The 14,170-nt window shown below is 49.0% G+C and overlaps 1 protein-coding gene across 1 annotated transcript; it reads right to left on the bottom strand.

Moving 5' to 3' along the window:
* Positions 1-5,696: 5,696 nt before the first annotated feature.
* COPRS (coordinator of PRMT5 and differentiation stimulator) lies at positions 5,697-11,444 on the bottom strand. The gene is made up of 4 exons (XM_088027338.1): positions 11,302-11,444; positions 8,891-8,961; positions 6,554-6,771; positions 5,697-6,112 (listed from the first exon to the last, which is right to left on the bottom strand). The coding sequence occupies exons 1-4, from the start codon at positions 11,398-11,400 to the stop codon at positions 5,943-5,945; spliced, it is 558 nt and encodes a 185-aa protein (XP_087883464.1). The 5' UTR covers positions 11,401-11,444; the 3' UTR covers positions 5,697-5,942.
* Between the last annotated feature and the right edge of the window lie 2,726 nt (positions 11,445-14,170).

Raw genomic sequence — 14,170 nt, 5'->3', positions numbered from 1 at the left:
TTTAGGGGTAGAGTGAAAGGGTATATTCCCCCCCCCCAGAATTTCCCAAAGGGAAAAAAGTCATAACAGAAATATACTGGAGTCATCAAAAAAAAAAAAACCCACAAAATTACTTATACAAATTATGAATGGCATGGTTCTGTTTGTTCTGCTACAGTACAAAAACTGAAAAGTTTTCATCCAGATAGAAAAATAAAAACAAAGAGGGGCGCCTGGGTGGCTCAGTCGGCTAAGCATCTGCTTTCAGCTCAGGTCATGATTCCAGGGGCCTGGGATGGAGCCCTGTGTCTCCCCATGTCGGGATTCCCCCTCAGCAGGGAGTCTGCTTCTCCCTCTGTCTGCTCCCACTCATGCTCACCCGCACTCACTCTCTCACTCTCTCTCTCAAATAAATAAAATCTTTAATAGGAAAAAAAAAAAGGAAAAGAAAGAATTATGAGCACTCTGGTATTAAGCAACCCATGATGATACTTTAAGTACACCATCTCTGCCTCGCTGATGACCTGTCCCCCTGCCACAGAAGTAACTTTTTCTCATCTGTTAAGCTTAATTTTGCCTCTCTTGCATTTGGGGGTGCAAGAAGCAAAACTACCATTCTGACCATCTTACTTTCCGACCCTGAGCTTCCTTCCAAGGCCTCTGGGGTTCTCCTTACTTCCTCATGCAGTGCCAAGGCGAATGAGGGCGGTGGGCACCAGGTCATCCCATGTCCATTTTCAATGGTTCTCCCTGTCCTGTGGCCGCTCTGGGTCCACTGGTTTCTCTGCATGCTCAAGGCCTGGGCATCCTTTGCAAGATGGTCCTGACTGCCTACAAGCACCAACATCGGGGCGCCTGGGTGGTTCAGTCAGTAAAGCATCTGGCTTCAGCTCAAGTCATGATCCCAGAGTCCTGGGATCAAGCCCTACATCAGGCTCCCTGCCTCTGCCACTCCTCCTATTTATGCTCTCTCTCTGTCAAATAAATAAATAAAATCTTAACAACAACAACAAAAAAATAGAAGCACCAACATCTATCACTCTCTGAGGACCTAACTCCCAGGGACACACCAGGAAGGACTCCTGTTCCATCTGCTTTTAGCATCCCCAGATCTCTATGTCTTCTCCCATCTTTCTTCTCACAACCCAGGGGATTTGGGGGAGGGAGGTGGAAGATCATTCTTTCCCTCCAAATTTCTTCAAGACACATAGTCTTTTGGTCCAAAATCCCCTTGCCTCTTTACAAGTGGGAAAAAAAAAAAAAGGAAGGAAAGAGAAAGAAACATATAAAAACAAAGTAAGTTGCTTTCTCTAAAAGAAAAGATAGAAAAACGTCTTGGTTGTCTTTGACCCCGTCACATGCCTCCAGTAAGGCAATGACCAGCATGCCTGCATGGAGAGAGGGCGTGAGATAAACAAAGGCGTATCACAAATGTCATCCGGTCACTTGAGAAACACGTATTTACTCTCCTTTCCCTCACTCAAAACTTTTGCTGTGGTCAGTTGTGATTCTTTTCTTGGCAAGTGATACTGCTTGCAAGAAATGTCAGAATAAAAGCTTCTCTCTTGTTCCTTCTAACAGTTCCTTAGCACCTACATTTCTCCAGCGGCTTCTGCCCACTTCTGCAGACTCCTGCCAGGCCGGCTCACATCTCATCCTGAGAGGAGCTGGCGGGAAGGAACCTTTGCCCGACTCCCACCCCACCCCCCAGGCAAGAAAAACAAGAGTGCCAAAGACAGCAGCTCAAGCGGCCTCATGCATCCCCCGAAATGTTTAAGCCTGAAATGCCCATGCTCCCACCCCGCACCTGCCCCAAGTCAGTACATTATATGAACGTTTTCTAATTCCCACATCCCAAAAAGCCCTTTTTAGCCTTCATCTTACTTGGTGTCTCTCTATAAAAGATGACCGTCCCCCCTCCTTAAAACTCTCTTCTTCTCAGATTTGGCTTATGTGGCACCTATATTGCCCTGGCTTTCCTCCTCCTTCCCTGCCACGGCCTGGCTCTGGGATCCGATCCTTTCATCGATCCCTTCTCTGCTAATGCGCCGCAAGGTCCTGTCCTTGGCCCTCTCCTTACTACAAGCCCTCACAGAACAAACTCGGCTTCTGTCAATGCTACAACACCTACCAAAACCTCAAAAATCCCCACCACATTCCCTTCCCTCCCCTCCCTCCCTCCCCCTTCCTCTCCCTGTCTGATTCCAGACACATAAACGCAATTGTCTGTTGACTATTTAGCTAGAAAGCAAAAAGCCAGAAGGGAGGGAGGCTAAGAATGCTCATTTCCTATATTTGAAAGACAGGACCACAGAGCAGACCAGGACCAAATGGGTAGATTCCAACTTAATACAAGGGAGAATTTTCTAACAAGGAGCACTAGCCAGCAGTGGACGGGCCCCTTCTGAGGTAGTGAGCTCCCCATGACTAGAAGTGGGCAGAGAGGATTCCTACACATAGTACAAGGCCAAACCAAGCAACATCCAAGTTCACATGTCCCCATGAGATTGATACTTCTCAGCTTGGCATTCAGAGATCTGAATAGATAGAAGTTTTGTTGGTGTTTTGTTTTGCTTTCATTTTCTTGAATACCTAAAAATTGCAATTCTTCGTTATAGGACACTGGTTAGAAATCATTGCAATTATTTCCTTTTTTCAATTTTTTTTTAAGATTTATTTATTTATTTGAGAGAGAATGAGAGAGAGAGAGTACATGAGGCGGGGGAGGGTCAGAGGGAGAAGCAGGCTCCCCGCTGAGCAGGGAGCCCGATGTGGGACTCAATCCCTGGACTCCGGGATCATGACCCGAGCCAAAGGCAGTCACCCAACCAACTGAGCCACCCAGGCGCCCTTATTCAATTATTTTTTAAATAACCACAATTTTGTCTATCCAATAATTTATCCTACAAACTCATTTGTCATACACACTCTAGTTTTGAGAGAACAAAATTTACTTGGTCGTTGATTGAAGGCTTTTGGATTAAAGCACAGTTGAAAAACTCCCTGCTTCTGGACATTTCTCTCTGTTCTATTCCTCTATGGTATTTTTAAAAATAAATAGATGGGGCACCTGGGTGGCTCAGTCGTTAAGCGTCTGCCTTCGGCTCAGGTCATGATCCCAGGGTCCTGGGATCGAGCCCCGCATCGGGCTCCCTGCTCCGCGGGAAGCCTGCTTCTCCCTCTCCCACTCCCCCTGCTTGTGTTCCCTCTCTAGCTGTCTCTCTGTGTCAAGTAAATAAATAAATAAATCTTTAAAAAATAAATAAGTAAATAAATAGAAAAGGAATCCTAATTGAACCCTAATCTAATTTAACACAAAGACTTTTCTAAAAGTTCTTCTTTTTAAAAGTTCAAGGGGCGCCCGGGTGACTCTGCCGGTTAAGTGTCCGACTCTTGGTTTTGGCTCAGGTCATGATCTCAGGGTGAGATTGAGCCCCACGCTGGGCTTTGCGCTCCGCATGGAGTCTGCTTGAAATTCTCTCTCTCTCCCTCTGCCCCTCGCTGCCGCTCATGCACACTCCAATAAACAAAATCTTTTTAAAAAAATACGAAAGCAAACTGCCTGCAACTCCATCACAGAATCAAACTGTTTCCATTTGTTCGTGTTAATCCTTATCACTTGCATATGCAATTTTTTCATCTTTACAATATTATCAGAGCAGTTTTATAGTATGTATTTTCACTTACTATATCATTAGTATTTTTCCATTTCGTTACTTTCTTCCCTTTACTTCCCACCTCACCCCCTCAAGATAACCGATGTTCAGAGCCTGGAGAGTTACCATCTACATCCTTACTGTGCTTGGATCACCCAATGTGGGGGGGTGGGGGGGCACCAGAACACTGTTTGAATCACAACTGACTAAGCTCCCTCCTTCTCTTGTTCTCCCGACATACCCAACTTTCGACATCCTTCCTCCAGTGGACCCTACTGCCCTCCTCCTACCCGCTTTGTCGGAAACAACCAGAAGGAGGAACCGCAAAGATTAATTCCTACAAAACAAGAGTGTCCTAGATTCTCAGCTGCTCCTCGGATCACAGCAGCAGGACCTGGTGAACTTCCTTTGCTCAGCCTCTCACGCACATGGCCTTTCTGTGCCACGTTTTCTCCCCAGCCTCCAACATCCGTATATTCTCCCACCTTACGACTTGGGCCTTTACTCGGTTTTACTCAGTTTCAGCTATCTCACTGCTCCAGCTTACACATGGGCCAACACAGCCTGTCAACAGCACAGCCTTGCATTCTGCGGTTCTGCCGTCCTCCTGAAGCCCCCAACATTCCTTGGCTCAGTTTCTCAAATTTACCTTTTCACACCAGAAATGCTCATTTTCACACCGATCTAATCAGCTCTGGCACTGGGAGGAGGAGGAAAGACAGAGCAGTGTGGTGATATGGTCTATGACTGTCCCTTTAGCAAGGATGGTGGAAGGGGACATTTTTTCTTCCCAGGGTAGTTTGGGTCATGAGGCCCCTCACAGCGAAAGCCACCACTTTGCCTCATAAGGTTCTGCCCTGCTCACACACTTTGTGGGGCCTCTGAAAAATCATTTAAATGGTTAAATGTTCATTTAACAGCTATGGAGTTGACTCAGATTTCAGATCTGAAATTGTTCTTGACTCAGCTTCAACAGGGAGGCAGGGAGGTAAGAAACAATCCCTGAGCCGGCGAGAGAGGCAAAGGCGACTTAGTCTGGTGCATCACAGACCTGCCAAGGCACAGCCCCCAGAACCCATCTCTAGGCTTGTACTCACAAGGGGGTGGGCAGCCAAGGAAAGCTGACCTGAGAGTCACGTGTGGGGTTAGGGCATGGCTCTGCCATTTCCTGGCTCTGGGATCTTGCAGAAGTCAAAACATTTTGAGTCTTTTTTTCCTCACCTCGAAAATGACACAATTTCAGAGCGCCTGGTTGGCTCAATCAGGGGGAGTATGCAACTCTTGATCTTGGGGTTGTGAGTTCAAGCTCCACATTGGGTGTAGAGATTTTTTTTTTTTTAAGATTTTACTTATTTATTTATTTATTTGACAGAGAGAGAGAGAGAGAGAGAGACAGCGAGAGAGGGAACACAAGCAGGGGGAGTTGGAGAGAGAGAAGCAGGCCTCCCACCGAGCAGGGAGCCCGATGCGGGGCTCGATCCCAGGACCCCGGGACCATGACCCGAGCCGAAGGCAGACGCCCAACAACTGAGCCACCCAGGCGCCCCAGGTGTAGAGATTATTTACAAATAAAATCTTTAAAAAATAAAATAAGGCAATTTAAAAAAATCGTGACTTCATATAGTAATTACAAAGAGCAAATAATTAAATGGAAAATAAGGTTAAAGAAAAGAAAATAAGGTTCAAAATCCTTTCATACCAGTCGAGGGCTATATAATTGCTGGTTTAATTTATTTGCCATTTTATGTTCCAGCTTGCTTGTTTACTAAGTAAATGGTCAATTTTTCATCAGCAGGAACAGAAATCAGCCACAAAGTCACCAACATTTCTTAAGGTCTTAAAACCACTAGCAACGACACAGGGCCTACTCATGTGCTTGGAAAATCTCTGGCCAAAAAGTTATTTTCTTTCACAGAGTAGTTTTAAGGATCCAAGTACCTCCAATCCTTAAAATGTAAGCCAGGGACTTGAACTAAAGGAGTAAAGCTTTGCTGGTAAGTATCCAATTAAAAGGGGGGGGGGCGGGGAGTAAACAAAAGCGTATCAAATTTTTTCTACCTTTATTTATAAAGAACACAACTCCTCCTGACACAGACACAAACACTCACATGTCCCAAGGAGGAGCTCACTAAAAACAACAACAACAACAGAACTGGAGGACACTGGGGTCTTAGTTAACACCAGTCTATGCTCCCGACTCTGGGATCGCTGGGAATGGGTCCTCAAATGTGACCTCTCACCTCAATGAAAGGAAGAGAGACCTTCATCTGGAAGGCAGGCCCACCCACCAGGCAAGAAGCTGCAGACTCAATCTTCAGCATCATCAAACTGTCCTGTTTCGAAGACCATCTTGGAATAATGGGGTATCAGCGGGGGCGGATGGTGCCAACTGGGGTCATAGATCATGTCTCCTTGCGGGGCACAGCACACCCAAGGTTTGACATCTTGAGAAATGCAACCCTGGATGTCATCGGCATCTGCAAGCAGTTTAAAAAAAACAAAACAAAACAGATTAAAGGTAGGAGGGGAGGGGAGACATACAAAAAGTGTCTAGGGGACTTGCAGTTCAAAAGCACACACACAGAGCCCTCCTTGGACTGCAAATGCGTGTGTTCTGAGGCACCCCTGACTGGTGCTTCTCAGGGGAGGGCCCTTAGCAGTGCAGAGGCCGCAACTGCAGAAGACAGCACTTCTCCCTGCAGCTGCTAGATTCACACAGATATTTTAAGAGAGTCAACTACAAAATTTGCATTTTTTTCCCAATATGAAAGAGAAGCTGTCACAGACATTTCAGCCCTGTAACAGGTATCAGGCTAAGCTCACAGATTGAGTCCGTCTTCCAAACTGTCTGCCTTTGGGGTAATTTGGTAGGAGGGTCTCCAAACCTTGGTCTAGGACCCCAGAAACGCCACACCTACCATACGGATTCCCTTGATCTGCCTTCAACTCCAAGTCCCAGTCCTCGTTAAAAAGATCAGCAGCCTGTTCCTTGGGCGGACAGTCGGATACCCCTTCTGACAGCTCCCAGGTATTCAGGTCCCCATCCGAATCCTCATCATCCATAGCAAAGCCTTCCTCTTCCGAGTGGGTGCCCTCACCGTGGGTAGGACTACCATTAGGGATGCTCTGTGCTCCACTGGCTAAGAAATCAACACAAGGAAGAAGGTCTTAAAACCACTAGCAACGACACAGGGCCTACTCATGTGCTTGGAAAATGTCTGGCAGACTCCTGAGACAGCAAGAGTAACACAAGGGTACAGAGTTCCTTAGCCACCTGAGCACTTAAAAAAAAAAAAAAAAAAGTTCTTCTGTTTACGTTTTTCGAAGAAGGGTTGATCTTTTTTTTTTTTCCCCCCAGTAAAACGTTTTGCCTTAAACAAGGTCTTGTAATTCATACAGGGAATCAAGCAAATCTAGCACAGTTTATATGTTTAGGTAGTTTACAGGTAATTGAGGCAAAGGGCATCTGGAAAATGACAAGCTTTCACAATACAAACTTGAATTGAATTTGTACTCTTCTATTTCCCTCTTCATCCTCAAGGAGCAAGGACAAGGGGACGGCGGGAGGAAAGCAGGCAGAAGAGCGGAACCCATCCAGTGACAACAAACAGCCACCATGTCTCCTCCTCCCCGTACTGCGGAGGGCTGGAAGGCGTATTTTCAAAAGGTCTCAAAATAATGAAAGAACGTCTGGGAGAGGATAATGGCCCTCCCAGCATACCATGCTATAGGGAAGCCAGGTCAGAGCTGGGAAAAGAATTAGCCTGAACACAGCCGTGCTACTAACACTGTATAATAATGGCAGCTACAAGCGAAAAAGCAGTAGTTCGGGGCACGGGTTCTGGAGCCGGACTACCCCGGTCCAAATGCCAGTTGTGCGGATTAGTCACTGTGTGACTGAGCGGAAATGGACTTGGCCACGCCCTCGAGAACTTAAACACAGAACTAGCACGCAGCCCAGCGGTTCCCCTCCTAAACGGACATCCCAAAGAATCGAAAACAGGTATTTAAACAAGACTGGTACAATAACGTCCGTGACAGCACTGTTCGCGATCACCAGAAGGTGGAAACAAGTCAAACAAATGCCCATCCACGGAATGAATAAGCAAGCAAGATGTAGTGTATCCAGATGATGGGAGGATTCGGCCATAAAGAGGAATGTACTGATTTATACTACACGAACAAATCTCGGAAATATTATGCTGAGTGAAAGAAGCCAGACATAAGAGGCCACATGGCATATCATTGCACTGACACGAGAAAGCCATACAGAAAGCTGATCAGTGGTCGCCAGGGGCTCGGGGAAGGGAGTGTGGCTACTTATCGGGTACAGGGTTTCCTTGTGGGGTGCTGAAAGTGTTTGGGAACTAAATAGCCATGGTGGTTACACAGCATTGTGACTAAATGCCACTGAACTGTAGGCTTTAAAACTGTTAAATGGTACATTTTGTATGTGTTTGACATTTTTTTTTTTAATTTTTACTCTGTGCCTCAGTTTTCTCATCTGTAAATATGAAAATAGGATTGTTGTGAGAGTTGTTTTAAAAAGGGGGGAACGGGAAAAGAAACACTTGCAACTGTACCTGGCCCTTACTCAGCAAGTGTCAGCGCTTATGACCGGACCTACGTGTCCGGGTGGGCACGGTGCTTCTTCCGGACCAGCACTATCCAACGGGAGTTTCTGTGATGATAGTAATATTCTCTCATCTGTGCTCCAACAGGCTAGCTAGCAGGAACCACGCGTGACTGCTGAGCCCCTGAAATGTGGCTCATGCGAATTGGGAACTGAGGTTTTCATTGTATTTAATTATAATTCACTTAGATTTAAAGAGCACCAGTAGCTGGTGGTTCTTACAGCTCAAGATCCTCCCACCCGATCCTCAGAACCACCCTCTGAAGTAAGCATTATTATCCCCATTTTAAAGAGAAACAAAGGATAAGTGACTTATCTGAGGCCTCAAAACTGGAGCCCAGGACTCTGAGCCAGAGCTGAAAGTGCAAACAATGTTGCCTGGCTCCAAAGCCCCATACTCTTGCTGCTGCCCTAAGCTGCCTTTCTCAGCAAAAGGGAAGGGTTTGGACGCAAGGTCAGGACTTCCCTAAAGGAAGCTCCAGCCACGCTATCACACGTGGGCACCATGGAAGCACTAGGCAGAAAACACAACTCAGCAGCAAAGAGAACTGGCTGGAAAGAGGTCAACAAGATGCAGAGACAGTCCCTCCCCACATCCACCCCCGTCTTCTCCACTGTCTACTTGCCTAGCCGATTCATGGCCTTCTCGGTCTCTCTCTGCTGCCCGGAGTGGTCAGCGGGGGCAAAGGTGGCCTGCAGGAAGAAGAGAAGGTTACCCAGGACTCGGTATTAAGCTGCCATCTTGCACTCTCACCTTTGTGAGGGTGGGGCTGGGGCTCTGTAACCCCCACTTCTGCTTTGCCCTAGGAGATGCGGCAAGGCCCGAGGGAGAAGGGCCTCGCTCCTTCCTATTCCTGCAGACGCCACCCCGGCGACACTTCGCCCCCCCCACCAACGGCGGCAGCAACAGCGCCCTCCTACAGCAGCCGCTGGATCCAGTTCACAGTTTGCCAGCACTGGCGGAGCCAACCTCCTCCCTGGGCCCTCCCGTCTGGGGTCTGAGTCCCAGGCCCTCAGGCCCCCCTCCTCCAAGCTCGGAGACCCCAGCAGTAGGTGTGGGCAGCACCTCCTCCTCAGAAGTTGGAATTTCAGCTCTGCAAAGCCTCCCCTCTGAGCCTGTAAATTTTAATCATTGACACCTCATTCCTTCGTTCCCTCAGCCCTAGGGTTGGTAGCTGTTTCCTGCAGGTGCTACCGCCATGTTCATTTTTACCTTTTCAGTGACTTCACATTCTAGCAAATTCTGTCTCCCGATACAAGGGGGCAACAGAGCTGTAGTCCCTAAGTGACTCTGAAGAGAAAGAAGTCTTCCCCTACTGCCAACTATATGCTTTTCTGCTCCCATCACGCAAAAGTTCCTGAAATCCTATCACCTCCAAGACTGCTTTGTAAATGGAACAAGAAATGTTCACAGCCTGCATAAGAAAGACATGGTTTCCATCCCAGCTCTGCCATTCATTTAGAGTGTGACCTTGATAGACCACTTCAACCCCCACGCCTGGGATTCCTTCTCCAGAAACTGGAGATGACTGTTCTGACCTTGCAGGGGGCTTATGACGAGGTAACACTTATGAAAACACCTGGCACGTAGCAGGAATGTAATATTTGTTGTATTTAAATCCGCCTTCTTAGCTCCTACACTTGAAGTGCACTTGGCACCTGCCCCAATTAGTTCATGACCTAGTCATCCCTAGATTTAATGAATAAATTCCACCTCTTGTAGTCAGTGACAACCCTTGGTCACTGCTACAGGTCAGCTGGTGGCATCTCTCCCGTGGACCACTGCCATAGCTCCCTGCCCTCCCACTCACCCACCCTGCCCAGCCTTAACAGCCTCACTCTGCTCAAAAACCTTCAAGAGCCCTCCACGTGGGAACATAAAATTGGCCATGGCATTCACACCAACCCATCGGGGTGCCTCGACCTGCTGAACATAGTTCTCTCCCCTGGCCCTGCCACCCAAGCTCCCAGCCATCTGCTCTGTCCTTCCTCACCTCCACGCCTCTGCAGGCACTACCACCCTATCACCTTGGAGAGGAAGCGCACATCCCTTCCTGCTATGTCCCGGCAGAATCAGTCTCACCCTGTCCGCACTCCAAAGTAATTTTTTTTTAAAGATTTTATTTCACAGAGAGAGACACAGCGAGAGAGGGAACACAAGCAGGGGGAGTGGGAGAGAGAGAAGCAGGCTCCCCGCCGAGCAGGGAGCCCGATGCGGGGCTCAATCCCAGGACCCTGGGATCATGACCTGAGCCGAAGGCAGATGCTTAACGACTGAGCCACCCAGGCGCCCCCCTAAGTAATTTTTTTATAAGACTATCAATGCATTTTTCCTATCTTACTCGGTTTTAGTACTATCTTTGATGCTTAAACAAGCATTCTACCCCCTCCCATTAACAGCCGGGTCTATCGTGGCAGGCACGCCGCCAGGCGGCGGGTTAACAGCACTCAACAGAGGGTTCCTACCCTCGCGACGCTCACCACCCAGCAGAACTGCCTGGCTGTAAACAAGGACAGGTGATGGCTGTTAACAACGGTCTTTGAAAAACCAGGAGCTGTCTGGCGCGCAAATGAAAACAAGTTTCTGGAAACCCTGCGTCAAGCCGGGCCTTTGGTTTCAGTAAACAGAAAAGGACAGAGCGCATCAGACATCATGTGGTGCTCAGGGTGAGCCGTGCATCCCCAGCCCTGGTCACAGGTCCTTCGGGGACAGCGCGCTCCTCGCCGCCCTCACCTGGCCCCGGCCCAGGCCCCCGGCCCAGGCCCCCAGCTCTCGGTCGTCAGCATCACCTCCCATTCAGCAAGTACGCAGAAGCGCCCCCGAGCCTGCCAGCCCGCCGCCCCGCCCCCGCTCGTCCCCCCCCAGCCCCCACGCCCTCGGCCGCCGCGGCCCCGCAGTTTCCAGCGCGAGCGCGCGCCCAAACGGCGCTCCCGCGGCCCCGCGGCCCCGCAGCCCCCAACCCCGCCCCGCCCGGCCCGGCCCGCGAGCCCCGCAACTTCTCGCCCCGGGCCGCTCCTGGCGGCCGCGCTCACCCCCGGGCTGGGGGGCGCCTCCCGCGCGCTCGGCAGCGGCGGACCCCGAAGCGGCTCGGCGGCCCCCAGCGCCCGGACTCCGGAGGCCTGACGGTCCATGCCTGGAGGCCCGCGGATCGGCGCCCTGGACGCTGCTCGGCCACGTGACGCGCCCGCCTGGCTGCCAGCCGGAGGATACGCCGCGGAGGGGCCAATCAGCCGGGGGCGCTCCCGGCCGAGGGGGGCGGGACACGGGTCACGAGGAAGCCAGGGGCGGGGCTGCGCGGGGCAGGAGGGGCGGGGCGCGCGCGCGCGCGCGGCAGCCGAAGCCCCCTACCTACGGGTCCCGGGATCGAATTTTTGGCGCTCCTGCGGGTGCCCATCCCAGAGCTGACGACTAGCTGGGTCTGCGGTGCCAACCGATATCCTTGCCCCACCACGCTGGATGTGCTTCGATCCCCAAACCTCGAATTCCTGCTAGGATATTCAATTACCCGAGTCTCCCTGATAGTCTACAAAGCTCAGCTCTCAAAAGTTTGAATACAGTTGAGCTCCAACCACATTTCACTCACTCGTCACAGGTGTTTGCAGAACTCAGGCTGGAATGGGACTATAACCCACCCACGAAGGGATGTGCCCAGGGATTCTCCACCCTAAGTTAATGACAGTTCTTCTAAAGTTGATTAGAAACCAGGATAGATGATGAAAACGATGTGCAAACACCCATATGACAGTCACAGTAACCTTAAACATTCTCTGCTGTCACAGTCGTCTGGCCTGGGCTCCTATTTTTTAATGCTCAGAGTCTGGCCCTCTATAGCCTGAGGGCAGGAGCAGATGGGCAGGGCCTGAGTTGGGGATAAACCCAACTCTAAAGTCACCCTTCCTTGCCTTTTCCCAGGCTGCAACTCTTCATAAGAAACCTGCTCAGGGTGTGAGGATCATTTTAACAATGAAGTAGCAGAAAACCCAGAAACTGGGATTCCTGCTCACGAGGCCACCTTATGACGATCTTTTGGGACATTAGAGAGCTTATTCCTTCATCTCCCTCAACGAATGTGAACCATCAAAGACATTTGAAAAAAATCAGTGTAAGGGGGGACGGGCAAAACAGGTGAAGGGGAGTGGGAGACACAGGCTTCCAATCATGGAATGAGTACGTCACGGGGTTAAAAGGTACAGTATAGGAAATATCGTCAATGATATTACAGTGGACTTGTATGGTGACAGATGGGAGCTACACTTGTGGGGAGCACAGCATAACATAGGGAGTTGTTGAATCGGCTATGTTGTGCACCTGAAACTGATGTTCACATTGTGTCAACTACACTCAAATTTAAAATTTTAAATAAAAATTTTTCCTACTATAAAAAAATTTAGCCTAACAGTTGATACACAGTACCTTTTCTTTCCTCTATGTAGACTTTCCTGCAGAGAAAAGAATGTGACCAATTAATGTGTGCTCTGTTCTGACCCATGAGTCAGGTTTCCCCAAATCTAACTGGACTGAGGTCAACACTCTCCATTAGAACCTTTAATGGTGGAAATAAAAGCTCTATTAATTGTAGTGTCCAGTATGAAAAACATGTGGCTGTTGAGAACTTGAAATGTGGTCAGTGTAAATGAGAAAATAATTTCAATAGATTTAAATTGCCAACATGGCTAGAAGCTACCATATCTAACAGTGAAGCTCTGGGTGCACTAGCTAGATGTATCTTCACAACCTGCAAGAGTGAACCCCAGATATAGGGTTGTGATGACCCCTGGGTGACCCACCTTCATAGCCATGTTTTAAGGAACCAACCAGGGCGCCTGGGTGGTTCAGATGGTTGAGCGTCTGCCTTCGGCTCGGGTCATGATCCCAGGCTCCTGGGATCGAGTCCCGCATCAGGCTCCCTGCTCCTTGGGAGCCTGCTTTTCCCTCTGCCTCTCTCTCTCTCTCTGTCTCTCATGAATAAATAAATAAAAGGTTTAAAAAAAAAAAGAACAATTAAAAAAAAAAAAAAGGAGCCAACGAGCAGGGGGCACCTGAATGGCTCAGTCAGCTAAGTGCCGGACCCTGATTTCCACTCAGGTCATGATCTCAGGGTTGTGACAGGGAGCTCCACAATGGGCTCTGCGCTCAGCAGGGAACCTGCTTGAAATCTGCCTCCCCCGCCTCTCCCTCTACATGTTCTCTCTCTCTCCCCCTAATAAATCTTAAAAAAAAAAAAAAAAAGGAGCCAACCACCCTCTTCGCTCTCATCTCTTAAAAGCAACATGTATCTTCTTCCTAAAACAAAAATGCCATGTAAGGATTTAGAATGCTAAACTTCCTTAATGGAAATGTGAGAGAGGAAATTTTAAAACAAGTGGCAAGCAAACAACATTTAGAGTACAAAAGCTCAAAGTAAAAATGTCCTAAAACAGATTCTAATATCATAGGAACTTAATATGTAATAAGTAGTACCACAGGGGCACCTGGGTGGTGCAGGCAGTTAAGCATCTGACTCAACTGCGGCTTGACTTTGGAGCAGGTCACGATCTCAGGGTCGTGAGACTGAGCCTCACATTGGGCTCCCCACTCAGCAGGGAGTCTGCTTGAGATTCTCTCTCCCTCTCCCTCTAAAAATAAACAAATCTTTCAAACGGGGCGGGGGGGGGGCGCCTGCGTGGCTCAGTCGGCCGAGCATCTGCCTTCGCTCAGGTCATGATCCCAGGGTCCTGGCATCAAGCCCCCCACCGGGGTCTCCACTCAGCAGGTAGTCTGCTTCTCCCTCTCTCCCTTTGCTCCTCTCCCTGCTCATGTGCGCTCTCTCTCAAATAAGTAAAATCTTACAACAAAAAAAGTACCACAAATCAATAGAAAAATGACTGGCCACAAACCACATTGTAGAAAATTTAGTTAACT

Source organism: Eumetopias jubatus, unplaced genomic scaffold (genome assembly GCF_037043125.1).
Source record: "Eumetopias jubatus isolate StellerSeaLion01/CBP00866 unplaced genomic scaffold, mEumJub1_p1.0 scaffold_10, whole genome shotgun sequence".
Classification (NCBI taxonomy): Eukaryota; Metazoa; Chordata; class Mammalia; order Carnivora; family Otariidae; genus Eumetopias; species Eumetopias jubatus.
This window is presented reverse-complemented; position numbering and strand designations above follow the sequence as displayed.

What these genes read in the sequence shown, in the direction of transcription:
- COPRS (XM_088027338.1), bottom strand. Translation starts at nt 11,400, where the DNA reads ATGGACCGTCAGGCCTCCGGAGTCCGGGCGCTGGGGGCCGCCGAGCCG. An exon ending in GCCATGAATCGGCTAGGCAA is followed by an intron (nt 6,772 to 8,890) that starts GTAGACAGTGGA and finishes TTTCTTAGCCAG; the next exon opens with TGGAGCACAGAGCATCCCTA. An exon ending in AGATCAAGGGAATCCGTATG is followed by an intron (nt 6,113 to 6,553) that starts GTAGGTGTGGCG and finishes AACTGCTTGCAG; the next exon opens with ATGCCGATGACATCCAGGGT.